Source organism: Salvelinus alpinus, chromosome 33 (assembly GCF_045679555.1).
Source record: "Salvelinus alpinus chromosome 33, SLU_Salpinus.1, whole genome shotgun sequence".
NCBI lineage: Eukaryota > Metazoa > Chordata > Actinopteri > Salmoniformes > Salmonidae > Salvelinus > Salvelinus alpinus.
Genome location: NC_092118.1, coordinates 22,955,923 through 22,968,429, shown reverse-complemented (window position 1 = coordinate 22,968,429; position 12,507 = coordinate 22,955,923). Strand labels below are relative to the sequence as shown.

General features: G+C 42.9%; 3 protein-coding genes across 8 annotated transcripts; 2 read left to right on the top strand and 1 right to left on the bottom strand.

Annotated features, from left to right (window-relative positions):
- Positions 1-111: 111 nt before the first annotated feature.
- Positions 112-1,368, top strand: LOC139562781 (DNA-directed RNA polymerases I, II, and III subunit RPABC5). 2 transcript variants are annotated; one of them, XM_071380813.1, is made up of 3 exons: positions 112-228; positions 670-787; positions 966-1,368. In XM_071380813.1, exons 2-3 carry the CDS (start codon positions 693-695, stop codon positions 1,072-1,074), a joined length of 204 nt encoding a protein of 67 aa, XP_071236914.1. In that variant the 5' UTR covers positions 112-228; positions 670-692; the 3' UTR covers positions 1,075-1,368. The 2 variants fall into 2 exon arrangements, with proteins under 2 accessions (XP_071236914.1, XP_071236913.1); XM_071380812.1 differs by having other exon boundaries at positions 207-288.
- Positions 1,366-6,630, bottom strand: LOC139562778 (cleavage and polyadenylation specificity factor subunit 7-like). 5 transcript variants are annotated; one of them, XM_071380806.1, is made up of 9 exons: positions 6,503-6,630; positions 4,144-4,353; positions 3,870-3,973; positions 3,322-3,467; positions 2,858-3,209; positions 2,608-2,729; positions 2,295-2,442; positions 1,952-2,195; positions 1,366-1,778 (listed from the first exon to the last, which is right to left on the bottom strand). In XM_071380806.1, exons 1-8 carry the CDS (start codon positions 6,503-6,505, stop codon positions 1,952-1,954), a joined length of 1,329 nt encoding a protein of 442 aa, XP_071236907.1. In that variant the 5' UTR covers positions 6,506-6,630; the 3' UTR covers positions 1,366-1,778. The 5 variants fall into 5 exon arrangements, with proteins under 5 accessions (XP_071236907.1, XP_071236908.1, XP_071236909.1 ...); XM_071380807.1 differs by lacking the exon at positions 6,503-6,630 and adding an exon at positions 5,389-5,520; XM_071380808.1 differs by lacking the exon at positions 6,503-6,630 and adding an exon at positions 5,389-5,520 and having other exon boundaries at positions 2,608-2,726.
- On the top strand, positions 5,423-10,592 carry LOC139562779 (succinate dehydrogenase assembly factor 2, mitochondrial-like). The gene is made up of 4 exons (XM_071380809.1): positions 5,423-5,590; positions 8,236-8,459; positions 8,733-8,842; positions 9,071-10,592. Exons 1-4 carry the CDS (start codon positions 5,564-5,566, stop codon positions 9,199-9,201), a joined length of 492 nt encoding a protein of 163 aa, XP_071236910.1. The 5' UTR covers positions 5,423-5,563; the 3' UTR covers positions 9,202-10,592.
- The last annotated feature ends 1,915 nt before the right edge of the window (positions 10,593-12,507 follow it).

The window sequence follows — 12,507 nt, the reverse complement described above, 5'->3', positions numbered from 1 at the left end:
AATATCTTCGGAAAATCGAATGTGTACCATGAAAACATCAATATGTTAAGGTAAATGGAGCTATGAATGAGACGCAGCGCATTCAATTCGATCAAACCTTTCTAGAACCCCCTGTAACGTTGCAGCCCCTGAACATGCCCCAGTATTGAGGGAGGAGCGACGCGCGTTAGCTACATTTTCTTCCTGTGTGCTCTCTTGTCTGTTTGCAAGGGTTACATCTATTTTACAGTGAGTCGATAACTACTTTATTGTTTGAGTCTCTATTTAGCCATGATATGAAACACATTGGTAAACATGGCTGTTTTATGCTAACACTTTTTGGTTAACTAGCTAGCTATATGCAACGGGTTTGAAAATGTGTGCGCTAGCAAGTACTGTGTAACGTTAGCTAGCACGCCTGTTTACATGTCCACGCTAAGACTGAGCGTCAGACAACCATAGCTGTCAAGTTATCTACGAAATTGATAGGCTATGCGGTTTCGTTCAGTTATGCATTTATCATTGAATAGCTACCCTTTTCTTCAAGCCACAATTCTGCCTTTGGCTGGCTAGCTTAACATTAACTAAATTTTTTATTTGTCATTTAGAAGACGCTCTTAATCAGAGCAATTTACAGCAGAGTGTATACATTTTTCGTAATTCTGTTGCTCTGTTCTAATTTCTTTTCAGAGCCTCAGTCGAAAGAAATCAAAATGATTATCCCGGTCCGGTGCTTCACCTGTGGGAAAATCGTTGGTAATAAATGGGAGGCGTACCTTGGCCTCCTTCAAGCTGAATACACTGAAGGGTGAGAGACACCGGTTTGTTGTGGTCATTGTTTACATTGTATTTCCCTAAGATTAATCCCTTTCTCAAAATATATTGTACTGTTAATTTATTTCATCTGATATTTTTAATAGCTACATAGGCTACTCCTGATAAACACATCAAACTCTCCTGTCTGCTCCCTTTTGTTTGGTTGGCAGTGATGCCCTTGATGCTCTTGGTCTGAAGAGGTATTGCTGTCGGAGGATGCTGCTGGCCCATGTAGACCTCATTGAGAAGTTGCTAAATTATGCACCCCTGGAGAAATGATGGATACAACAACTACAAGAATCATCTGGCTTATTTATGGACAAGCCCTGGCTGACAGCCAGTGAGGCAGTGCACCCTGATGGATTGACATCCTCAAGAGACTATTTTCACACCTTGTTTGAATTGTACATGTTTTTGTTGTTGGATACAGACACTTGCCATGCAATTCACATTATTGTGTAAATAAACAAGACAGGAGGCCAACCCCTTTAAGCAGCATGGGTCAGGCAATGAAAACTACCTGGTCCTCTTGTAACAATCCCTTTTTCCAATAAACACACTTGTTCCAACTCATTTTAACAGCCTTTTTTAATCAGTTCAAATTGGATACAAAAGAAGGGGGAAGAGGAAAAAACACTGCACAGTTCAACATATTAAAAAATGTACCTCTGCTTTGTGCATGCCGGTGTGGCAAACAACAAAAGTTGCAGCCACAACCCTGAAACCGTAAATTTATAATAAAAAAATAAAATTACAAAGACAGTAACACTGAGAAAGAGGGGGTTGGTGATGGCTGAGATCAGAAGATTATGATAAGGTAAAATGCTTGGTGGCTGCAGAGTACCAGGGAAATGTGAACGGGGGGCTATGGACATTCATTTTGTCTCACCATCAGTTCATCCATTATCCCAGACTTAAGCAGCTTGGTGCAGAAATAAAGTCCTGCCTCCCCTCCTACTCAGCCTGACAGGGACAAAGACCACCTGGGGGAAAAAAAGACAAAAGTTCTGTCTGGAGTGTGTAAATACAAAACGGTTGACTGAAAAAACAGGTGCTTGGCAATTAGAGGCGGTGGTGTGAGTAAGTGGTGGTAGTCTGTAGATCACAGAATTAGAGGGGAGATGTGTTGGAGATACGACAGGGTCAGAGAGCTTACCTAGCGGTGCCGCTCACGGTGCTCCCTATGTCTATCTCGTTCCCGAACACGCTCCCGGTCTCTCCCATCTCTCTCCCCACTTAGGGAGCGTTCTCGGTGCCGACGGGACATTCCTGCAGCCTCCCATTCCTGGCTGTAGGACTCTTCCCTTTCTTCCCTTCCTCTGCCTCTGTCCCGTTCTCTTTCCCTGTCTCGCTCCCTATCTCGGGAACGGTGTTCTCTGTCACGGGAACGGTGTCTTTTCCTAAAAAGAGAACAAGTTAGGAGTGAGGCCACATTACAATATCCATTTGTGATGAAATAACTGTCCATGAGAGGCCCAAGCTATTTTTCCAGCACTGACCTGGAGCCATAAGACTTGCTCTCGATGGAGAAGAGGCAGTCTTTCAGAGAGGTGACCAGCGCTCGACAGCGCTCGTCCCCATACACTCTTGACTGCTTGATGACAGCAATGGCAGTCAAAAGCGTCTCAATGGCCAGGGGCATGTCTCCTACATGAGACGAGGTTACAGAGTTTATTACAACGGCAGGATTTAAGATGACCATGATCTGCATTGTGTACTGCACATGTAAATGTCTTTGGGTCTCTAGTCTAGATTTATCATCATGAATCTGTATTTGAGTCTACTGTAGGCATTTTTCAGTGAGAGTCTAACCAGCAGTAGCTCCAGACACAGCCTTGGTGATGGCGCTGCTGGCGATTGCTCTGTTTCTGTTCATCAGCTCATCAAACTCTCCCTCTGGCATTTGGGGTGTGGGCGCTTCACTGTCCCTGCTGCTAGAGAAAGAGACACTCCCATACTGATCATCATCATCATACATACATATCCATACAACTTGTGATAGACATGTTTACCAATTAATACAAAATCATTCCATAATATAAAGTACAGTGGATGAGCTCACTTGCGCTGGTTGTACGATGTGTTGTGTTGACTGTAGTTGTCGTGTTGTGCTGGAGGAAAGAAGGCAGGGTTGAGATGCAGGGAGGGAGGAGGATGGCTGGGGAGACGTAGAGGTGGTGGAGGGAAAAGATGTGGCATGGGGGGAGGGGGAATGTGTGGGGGAAGGTGAGGGAAAAGAGGAGGCGGCAGCCTAAAGTATGGGACTGACAGAGGGGGAGGTTTGTTGTGAATGTGTTGGGGGTGGATAGTGTGAGGGATAGTGGAGTGGTTCTGGTTGAGCACAGGAGGGGAGACGGAGGCGTTTTTGTCCCCAGTATCTGACGACTCCTTTGAGTTAGAGCGCTGGGGGACACCTATGGAAAAGGAGGAGGGACAGTTTGATTTTGTTTCTATGGCAGCATTGGATATCGCTTCTGAGAAAGACTTGAGTACCTATTTATTTGCTGTAAGTAGATGTGTGCTTACGTTTATTAGCCTGGGCTTCAAACACGGCAAGATTCTGGCGTGTGGCAAAGCGGCAGTCCACCTTTTCTCCATTAACATGACAATTTGGCAAAGTCTCCAGCAACCTCTGCAATGACTCTTCTGTGGCCACCACTACCTCAGCGTATCTATAGAGATAAAAGACAAATATCAGCTAGTATACTTTGTTACCAGCTGGATAGAAAGGCTATTCCAGAGCTTTGAAAGACCATCACAATAATCGACTAGTCATCAGTAGACCACCAGAGCAGCCCTGTCCAGTTCTTCAGGGTCTGGAGACAACACTTTGGCTCTGGATCATAAATAATAAAACGTTGGTAGTCATCTGTAAGATCTGTATTTAGCTTAGCTACTGGAGCATCATATTTATTTGAAGACTAATTTGACTCAATAGGTGTCTGTCTCCAGGTCTCCCTAGAACACCATGGCCAGACCCAGTCATGAAATGACAAAACACCCAGTTAATAAACAGTGAAGAAATAGATCACATTAGATTAGAATGATGCCCAGTGGATAGGCCCAACTCTCACCCTCTGGACTGGCCATTAGCTCTGTTCTCAGCAAATTTGATCTCCACAATGTCCTTCACACCCAAGGTGCGAGCCACGTTAATAAGGTCTTTGTCAGAGGTCCACTGAGGAGAGAGGTAAAGGAGTACAAAGGAGAGAAAGAGGGAGAAGATGAGTAAAAATTAAGGATAGGGACAGAAAGGTAATAGGCCTAGGTGGCTGTATCTCATTACAGAACATAGGCTAATAGATTAGCAAACTGGATTGAAGGTAATGTTGGTGGTGGGAGACTCACCCAGGAGAAGTTGCCCACATATACAGCCAGTCTCTTGTTCCACACCCCACTGTAAGTGTACAGTATTGCTGGTTTGCTCTCCTCTTTCGTTGGCTGGTTCTTGCTGAGAGGGATAGCATCTTCTGAGAATTTCCTTTCCCGGCTCATAGAGCCAGTGAGCACATCATCATAAAGATCACTTGCCTCTGCTGTCGTTGCAAAATCTCCATCCTATAGAGAGAGAGAAAAAGGACAGAAGATAGACATAATCCCTCAATGCCTAGTTTATCACTCACAATGACCATCCCTGAAAAATCAGACAAACTACAATAACCTCCACATTTGTATTGTTGATATCAAGGATAAGAAATTGAATAGTATGATTTTTTACATTAATTAATGTAAGATGTTGACATGCTGGTCATGCTAAAATCAAACCTCATCCAACAAGTTATTTTAGTTCCCACTTCAAGAATCTTCTGCATTCACTTTCAGCTTCTCACAACTACAGCTCTTTTCATAATCTCTTTCGGCCTGTCTCACCTCCCCGTTGTTTTGACTGAACTTCTCGTCGTAGATGTCTATGAGATCAGTTGTACCACCACCATCGGCCGCTTTAGCCGCCATCCCGAGTCCTGGGTTGGCAGTGCAGCCTCTGGCTACGTTAGCAATGTTTTCTCTTAGCAATCGACACTTGGCAATAAACGCAAGGAAATAACTAAAGGTGCATATTTTGCACCTTTCCGTGCGTCTATGTTTTATTGATATAGCTAGTCCAGCCGGCTAACGTTACCCAGTTAGCGCCTCAATATTGTTTTAAAAAACTAGCGAGGTAGCGAAATGGCTAGCTAGAATCACCTCGCATTCCCTCCCATTGCAGGGAAGCTGGCGTGGACGGAATACCAGAGGCAAACAAATAAATTACCAACCCGGATTAAAAAGTCAACAAATATTATACTTTCAAAATGTGATATAATTGTTATGGATGTCTACATGCAAAAACGGATAACATTCAGGTAAACACTCAGCTAGCTTGTTGCTGCTACATCAGAACAGAAGCGGAATCGAGGAGTGCATCTCAAATATCTCCCGTGTGAAACAGGCATGATATTACGAGGTTCCGTAAAAATTATTTAGCTATCAGCTAAATAATATATGTTGTTACATGCGTGAATATATAATGTAAATATGAGACATGTTGATACACCTATTATTGTTTAACATGCATTTCAAGAACCATTTGGAAGAAGTAATAATTTCCCTTACCAATATGGCGCCAATTATTTCCCCAAGCTGGAGCGGACATTTCCTGCTGTGTCCCCCTGTTATTATGTGACTGTCTTTGGCTAGCAGGGACTTGTGAATTTTGGGACACCGGCTGCTCTCGAGTCAACAAGAACAGTCACATCAGGATTCAGCAGTCACAAATAAGAAAGACACAATGCTGTCTGCTTTCGTTGCTAAAAGAGTGAGTAGTATTTGGAATATAAACGTTAAACTACACGGACTATTTGAATTAACCTTGTATCCTCATTTACGTTGTATTTAAAATAAAAAATAAAAAATGTTTGTACTGTCTCTTCACACGCACATGGGCCTACACACACCATCATCTGCTCATCCACACATAATATGCACATACATTTATACTGACTACACGCACACTCACATACAATCTGCTGCTTCTGATGCCTTGTCAGTTTACCCCTATACATATCTACCTCCATCACTCCGGCTTCTCTGCACATTGTAAATATGGTATTGGAACTGACCCGGTATATAGTTATTTTTTTATATATTTTTTATTTCACCTTTTATTTAACTAGGTAAGCTAGTTGAGAACAAGTTCTCATTTACAACTGCGACCTGGTATAGTATGCTTACTTACTGTGTTCTTCATATTTCTTATTTCGCGTGTTTTTTTTCTTCTAGTTTTAGCCACATTGTTTTTGATTATTGCATTGTTGGTTTGCAAGAAAGGTATTCCACTGTACTTGGGCATGTGACATTGAAACTTGTTAGGACAGTCGATTGAATGTAGTAGCTAACGTTTGCTAGCTAGATAACTAATGTCAAGACTGGCAAGCTAGCTGGCTAGAAATGCTGTCTATTCTGACTGAAGCTAACTAAAGTTAGCCCATAAACCTAGTTGACTACTGAGTTTGAAAGTAATTTTCTGCTCTCTCTTTTCAAATGAATGGTAAAGTTGTGTAGGATATGAATGTACACTTGTGCAACCAACCTCATGTTTTGTAGCTAATGGGAGTTAGCTGTCTTCAAAGGGGGAGACACCCTGGACCTAAACTGTTACAGACCTATATCCATCCTGCCCTGCCTATCTAAGGTCTTCGAAAGCCAAGTTAATAAACAGATCACTGACCATCTCGAGTCCCACCGTACCTTCTCCGCTGTGCAATCCGGTTTCCGAGCCGGTCACGGGTGCACCTCAGCCACGCTCAAGGTACTAAACGATATCATAACCGCCATCGATAAAAGACAGTACTCTGCAGCCGTCTTCATCGACCTGGCCAAGGCTTTCGACTCTGTCAATCACCATATTCTTATCGGCAGACTCAGTAGCCTCAGTTTTTCTGATGACTGCCTTGCCTGGTTCACCAACTACTTTGCAGATAAAGTTCAGTGTGTCAAATCGGAGGGCATAATGTCCGGTCCTCTGGCAGTCTCTATGGGGGTACCACAGGGTTCAATTCTCGGGCTGACTATTTTCTCTGTTTATATCAATGATGTTGCTCTTGCTGCGGGCGATTTCCTGATCCACCTCTACGCAGACGACACCATTCTGTATACTTCTGGCCCTTCCTTGGACACTGTGCTATCTAACCTCCAAACGAGCTTCAATGCCATACAACACTCCTTCCGTGGCCTCCAACTGCTCTTCAACGCTAGTAAAACCAAATGCATGCTTTTCAACCGTTCGCTGCCTGCGCCCGCCCGACTAGCATCACCACCCTGGACGGTTCCGACCTAGAATATGTGGACATCTATAAATACCTAGGTGTCTGGCTAGACTGTAAACTCTCCTTCCAGACTCATATTAAACATCTCCAATCCAAAATCAAATCAAGAATCGGCTTTCTATTTCGCAACAAAGCCTCCTTCACTCACGCCGCCAAACTTACCCTAGTAAAACTGACTATCCTACCGATCCTCGACTTCGGCGATGTCATCTACAAAATAGCTTCCAATACTCTACTCAGCAAACTAGATGCAGTTTATCATAGTGCCATCCGTTTTGTTACTAAAACACCTTATACCACCCACCACTGCGACCTGTATGCTCTAGTCGGCTGGCCCTCGCTACATATTCGTCGCCAGACCCACTGGCTCCAGGTCATCTATAAGTCCATGCTAGGTAAAGCGCCGCCTTATCTCAGTTCACTGGTCACGATAACAACACCCACCCGTAGCACGCGCTCCAGCAGGTATATCTCATTGATCATCCCAAAAGCCAACACCTCTTTGGCCGCCTTTCCTTCCAGTTCTCTACTGCCTGTGACTGGAACGAATTGCAAAAATCGCTGAAGTTGGAGACTTTTATCTCCCTCAACAACTTTAAAAATCTGCTATCCGAGCAGCTAACCGATCGCTGCAGCTGTACATAGTCCATCTGTAAACAGCCCACCCAATTTACCTACCTCATCCCCTTACTGTTTTTATTTATTTACTTTTCTGCTCTTTTGCACACCAGTATCTCTACTTGCACATGATCATCCGATGATTTATCACTCGTGTTAATCTGCTAAATTGTAGTTATTCGCTCCTATGGCCTATTTATTGCCTACCTCCTCATGCCTTTTGCACACAATGTATATAGACTAATTTTTTTCTCCCTACTGTGTTATTGACTTGTTTATTGTTTACTCCATGTGTAACTCTGTTGTTGTCTTTTCACACTGCTATGCTTTATCTTGGCCAGGTCGCAGTTGTAAATGAGAACTTGTTCTCAACTAGCCTACCTGGTTAAATAAAGGTGAAATAAAAAAAATTGGAAGGGAAGCAGTCCAATTAATGCATAGTGGTAGCTAGCTAGGTAAAATTATGTTGTGTACAGTCAGTCCAGTTGTTTGTAATGATGTTGTTTATCTTGTCCAGCTGGTAAGTGGGGTATGCCAGGCGTCATGGAGACCAGCTGTAGCAGAACTAGTAACTACACGGGGTTACAAAGGAGAGGCACCTGATGACTCTAGGGGTGACCTAATTGAGATCCCCCTACCCCCCTGGACAGAGAAGGATGGTGAGACCATGGACATCAAGAGACGGCGCCTGCTCTTCCAAAGCCGAAAGAGGGGCATGCTGGAGAATTGCATATTGCTCAGGTGAGTGGACCACTAATCATACTGTATATATTTTAGTATTGATTTTAGTCTTCTATTTAATCATGAGCAAAGCTCATACTATGATAGAGCCCACAATAGAGATATAAGGAATTTATAAACCATCAGGTTTAAGGTCAGGCAGCATATTTGTGGTCAGTGGCAGAGGCATGATTTAATTATAGTGTGCAACTTACAATATGTGTATCTGAGTCTTGGACACATCTCAAAACCATACACTTGCACATACCAATCAAATTGTCTTTCCCCTTTCAGCCTGTTTGCCAAACAATATCTTAACACAATGAATGAGCCCCAGTTAAGACAGTATGACAGACTGATCAACGAGCCTAGCAACGACTGGGACATCTACTACTGGGCAACAGGTGAGGAGAGTGGTTCAGCTTCATATTATCTTATCAACTGTGATTATCCACTCTGATCTACACAAAGCCATATAATACAGTTAGTTATACTGTTGTTTAGAAATAGTTATTATTTTCAAGCTGATCTGCTTGACTTTTTTAGCATTATGATGAGCCAATTTGCCCATTCTATATGAAATGTCAGTTGAAGTTAACTGAATGTGTGTTGTCGTTCCCTCCTCTCAACAGAGGCCCAGCCTGTACCTGATGTGTACGCAGGTGAAATCATGGACCTACTGAAGGAGTTCACTAAGAACAGGGATCAGGAACAGAGGCTGGACGCACTCAACCTGGAATACCTGGACAAGGGGAGCCAGTGAAGCCTGGCTGACACATCCCTCTCAGGGTGTTTCCACATATAGTCTTCTTTAAAATAACTGATCTCAGTCCTCTTTAAAGTGAACTCTGGGGTAAAAAAAGAAGAAGCAAAAGATCTCAGTTCTCTTTGTATTCACATTGCCCTTGTCTTTGAATGAGGACTCAACTTTTTTGCCAGTTCACTTCACCTATGTTGTTGTCAGAGTCCTCTTTGCATTCACATTGCTATGTTTAGAAAGGAACCAATATCTTTCCCCAACATTCATTCAATGCACTGTGGGTGCAGGACAAGCCATTCAGTCAGAATGTGTTATTGAACAACAATATATACCATATACCTACTTACATTTAGGAAGCTAATAGATTGCATTTAGTTAAAAATGAGACATAATTGTAATCAGAAGATTAACATATAAATATTATTGGTAACAGAATAACTGCAGATTAAATAATGCTGTAATAGAACTGTTGCCCGGGCGCCGAGGACGTGGATTTCGATTAAGGCAGCCCCCCGCACCTCTCTGATTCAGAGGGGTTGGGTTAAATGCGGAAGACACATTTCAGTTGGACAACTGACTAGGTATCCCCCTTTTCCCTTTTACACCCATTGTAGGCTACCGCCCCTTTAAGAGCTAGAATCGATTTTGTGCCTTATGTTGTGATTTTTACCAAATTATGTTGCAGTCTTCTCACACTATCCAAACCCCATGGTCGAAATAAACAGCGCATGAAGCTATCTTAGCCTATAGATCACATATTGCAAAATAATATTTGAGCTAAAAACTCCACTCATATTTTGGCATTTCTGTGCATCCTTGCTAATCAATATCCTTAAACAGCACATGTTTTTCCCCCGCAAATCTGCACATCACCATTTTATCTAATTTGTGGCACCAATGTGAGGGGCAATTGCAGTGAACATGGTGTTACAGTAGACTACTGCGTGGTTCGGGAATAATGACAAGCGAATCTGGGGATCTTTGTGTTCACATTGCCCTAAAAATGGGAACCGGACCGTGGAATTCATGCGAGCCGAACTCAGTCCACCTCTCGCGATGGTCTAAGTTCAGTTCGCTTCGGGGCTCATTCTTTGGTGGTCTGAGTTCTTATGGATTGTTCACACAATCACACTGCACAAAAAATTTAGCGGGAAAAAAAAAATTGTCTGGAAGGGACCAAGTATGAAAACCCCCTCAGAGAATGCTAATAGTTCTCATCATAATTTACCAGAGAAACCCTCCTAGACAAGGACAATTCCTGCAGCAAGCCATTGCACTACATGCATATTTCTATCACCGGCCTTATTCATAAGACCTTCAACACAGAATGAAAATAATGACTGTAGAACACAGATGTGTGAGGTAACTATACTGAATAAAAAATATAAATGCGACATGTACAGTGTTGGTTTCATGAGCTGAAATAAAAGATCACAGAAATGTTCCATACGCACAAAAAGCTTATTTCTCTCAAATGTAGTGCACACATTTGTTTATATCCTTGTTAGTGAGCAATTCCCCTTTGGCATTTCACCCACCCTGCTCATGTTTGGTTTCTAGTGAATACGACCCAGGTGCTTTGGTGGGTTGCTGTGTTAGTGCATGGACACCAGGGGGAAGCAAAACTACTGTTTCATTTCCTTTTTGCACCTCAACTGCACATCACTGCTAATCACAGGTCTAACGTAACATACTGGGAATGCAGATTCTAAAGCTCAATACTCACTCTTAAATGCAGAGATGCAGGCACCAAAACAGTTAATAGTTAAATTATATAAGGTTATTGTGGGTTGCACTGGCAAGCTATGGACAATCATGCTGTCCTTGATGTCTGTAATTAGCTTTCAGCTCAGTAACTCAGGCTAAGATGATTCATAATGTAGCTAGATATCTGCATAACCTTAATAGGTAAGGCTCTCCTTTTAATAGGCAAGGCTCTCCTTTCACCATGAATGAGTAAACGAATGATGACCTGGCTATAATGAGAGTGGGTGCACCTGCTGTGCATAATGTTTGTGCGAGTGTGTGTAACCGGTGTGAAATGGCTAGTTAGCGGGATGCGCGCTAAAAGTGTTTCAATCGGTGACGTCACTCGCTCTGAGACCTTGAAGTCGTTGTTTCCCTTGTTCTGCAAGGACTCCGCTTTTCTGTAACGATACTTCGACGGTAACTGTTGACGATGTGTGCGGAGGATCCCTGGTTCGAGCCCAGGTAGGGGCATGTGTTTGTAGGGCTGCATGCTGGTGAGTGGGAGTTTGTGAGTGTCAGAGCGTCAAATAGTATCAGTACTTAAATTGCAGATTGTATTTGCCCTGAAACACATATACAGTGTTTCTTTCTCCCTCTCCCCCTGCTACCACAGTGACTTGTGTTGACAGTGGTAGGAGTTTCTCTGTTATCATAGTGTAATGTTCTGAGACCAGCAGGGAGGTGCCATTTGGCCAGGGGGTGTGCAGAGAATTCGAACAGAAATGAGACAAGCCTCCCTCTGCCTGATTCTACCCTCAAGTCAACAGAACCATTGTGCTGGACACTCAGGCGATTACAGAAGACATTTATGATTTAAAAGATGATGTCCATCACCTGAGGGAACAGTCTCAGCTCACCAGCACAGACACAATTTGCACTTCAGTAGTCTTCAATAGTCTGTACTCAGGCTACTTCCTCGTTTGGCAATAAAATAATAAAACCCCTTGGCATAAATCTTAAAGTGTTAAAGTGGTGATTTGCTCACAATTGATCATAGATTAAATTGCCACACAAAGTAATTTTACGTACAGCTCCTGCATGGACAGGGTGAGGTGGAGATGCTGGGTGTGTGTCTTTAAATAGCACACTGCTGTCAGCAGAGTCCCCCTCTGTGTCATCTCTGTGACTTTGCTGCCATCTGTGCCACTTCAGAGACATGGACTGGACACATCTTCTTCTGACCTCTGTCTGTCTGTCCTTTAAAAAATATATATATCTGTCTCTGTCAGTGTTCGGCTATTTACCTGACTGAGGTTCAGTTCTGTATATCTTTGTGTTCGGCCACTTATCCGGGTGTCATTATTTCCATCACCACTAGTGTCAAAGATGTATTGGCCTGTGCCAAGTTTGTATCTTTATATTTCTTCAATTGATTTCTTTATCATCTTACTTCTTAATTGTTTGTCTTGATTAGGTTTTAATCTGAAAGAATTAGAAACCTGCTGAGAAACAGTTGTCTGATGTGGATGTTCAGAGCGCACATTCTGTAGGAGTGTCTGTACATGTGTATCTGAACATATCGGTTCCTGTACTGCATGAGAAACTTAGATCATGTGGGTG

Excerpts from the sequence above, each read along its gene's own strand:
- LOC139562779 (XM_071380809.1), top strand. The coding sequence starts at position 5,564 with ATGCTGTCTGCTTTCGTTGCTAAAAGA. Across the intron at positions 5,591-8,235 it reads CTGCTTTCGTTGCTAAAAGA|CTGGTAAGTGGGGTATGCCA; the intron begins GTGAGTAGTATT and ends TATCTTGTCCAG. Across the intron at positions 8,460-8,732 it reads GAGAATTGCATATTGCTCAG|CCTGTTTGCCAAACAATATC; the intron begins GTGAGTGGACCA and ends TTCCCCTTTCAG.
- LOC139562778 (XM_071380804.1), bottom strand. The coding sequence starts at position 4,749 with ATGGCGGCTAAAGCGGCCGATGGTGGTGGTACAACTGATCTCATAGAC. Across the intron at positions 3,468-3,869 it reads GCTAATGGCCAGTCCAGAGG|ATACGCTGAGGTAGTGGTGG; the intron begins GTGAGAGTTGGG and ends TTATCTCTATAG. Across the intron at positions 2,443-2,607 it reads TGTGTCTGGAGCTACTGCTG|GAGACATGCCCCTGGCCATT; the intron begins GTTAGACTCTCA and ends CGTCTCATGTAG.
- LOC139562781 (XM_071380812.1), top strand. Across the intron at positions 788-965 it reads CAAGCTGAATACACTGAAGG|TGATGCCCTTGATGCTCTTG; the intron begins GTGAGAGACACC and ends TTTGGTTGGCAG.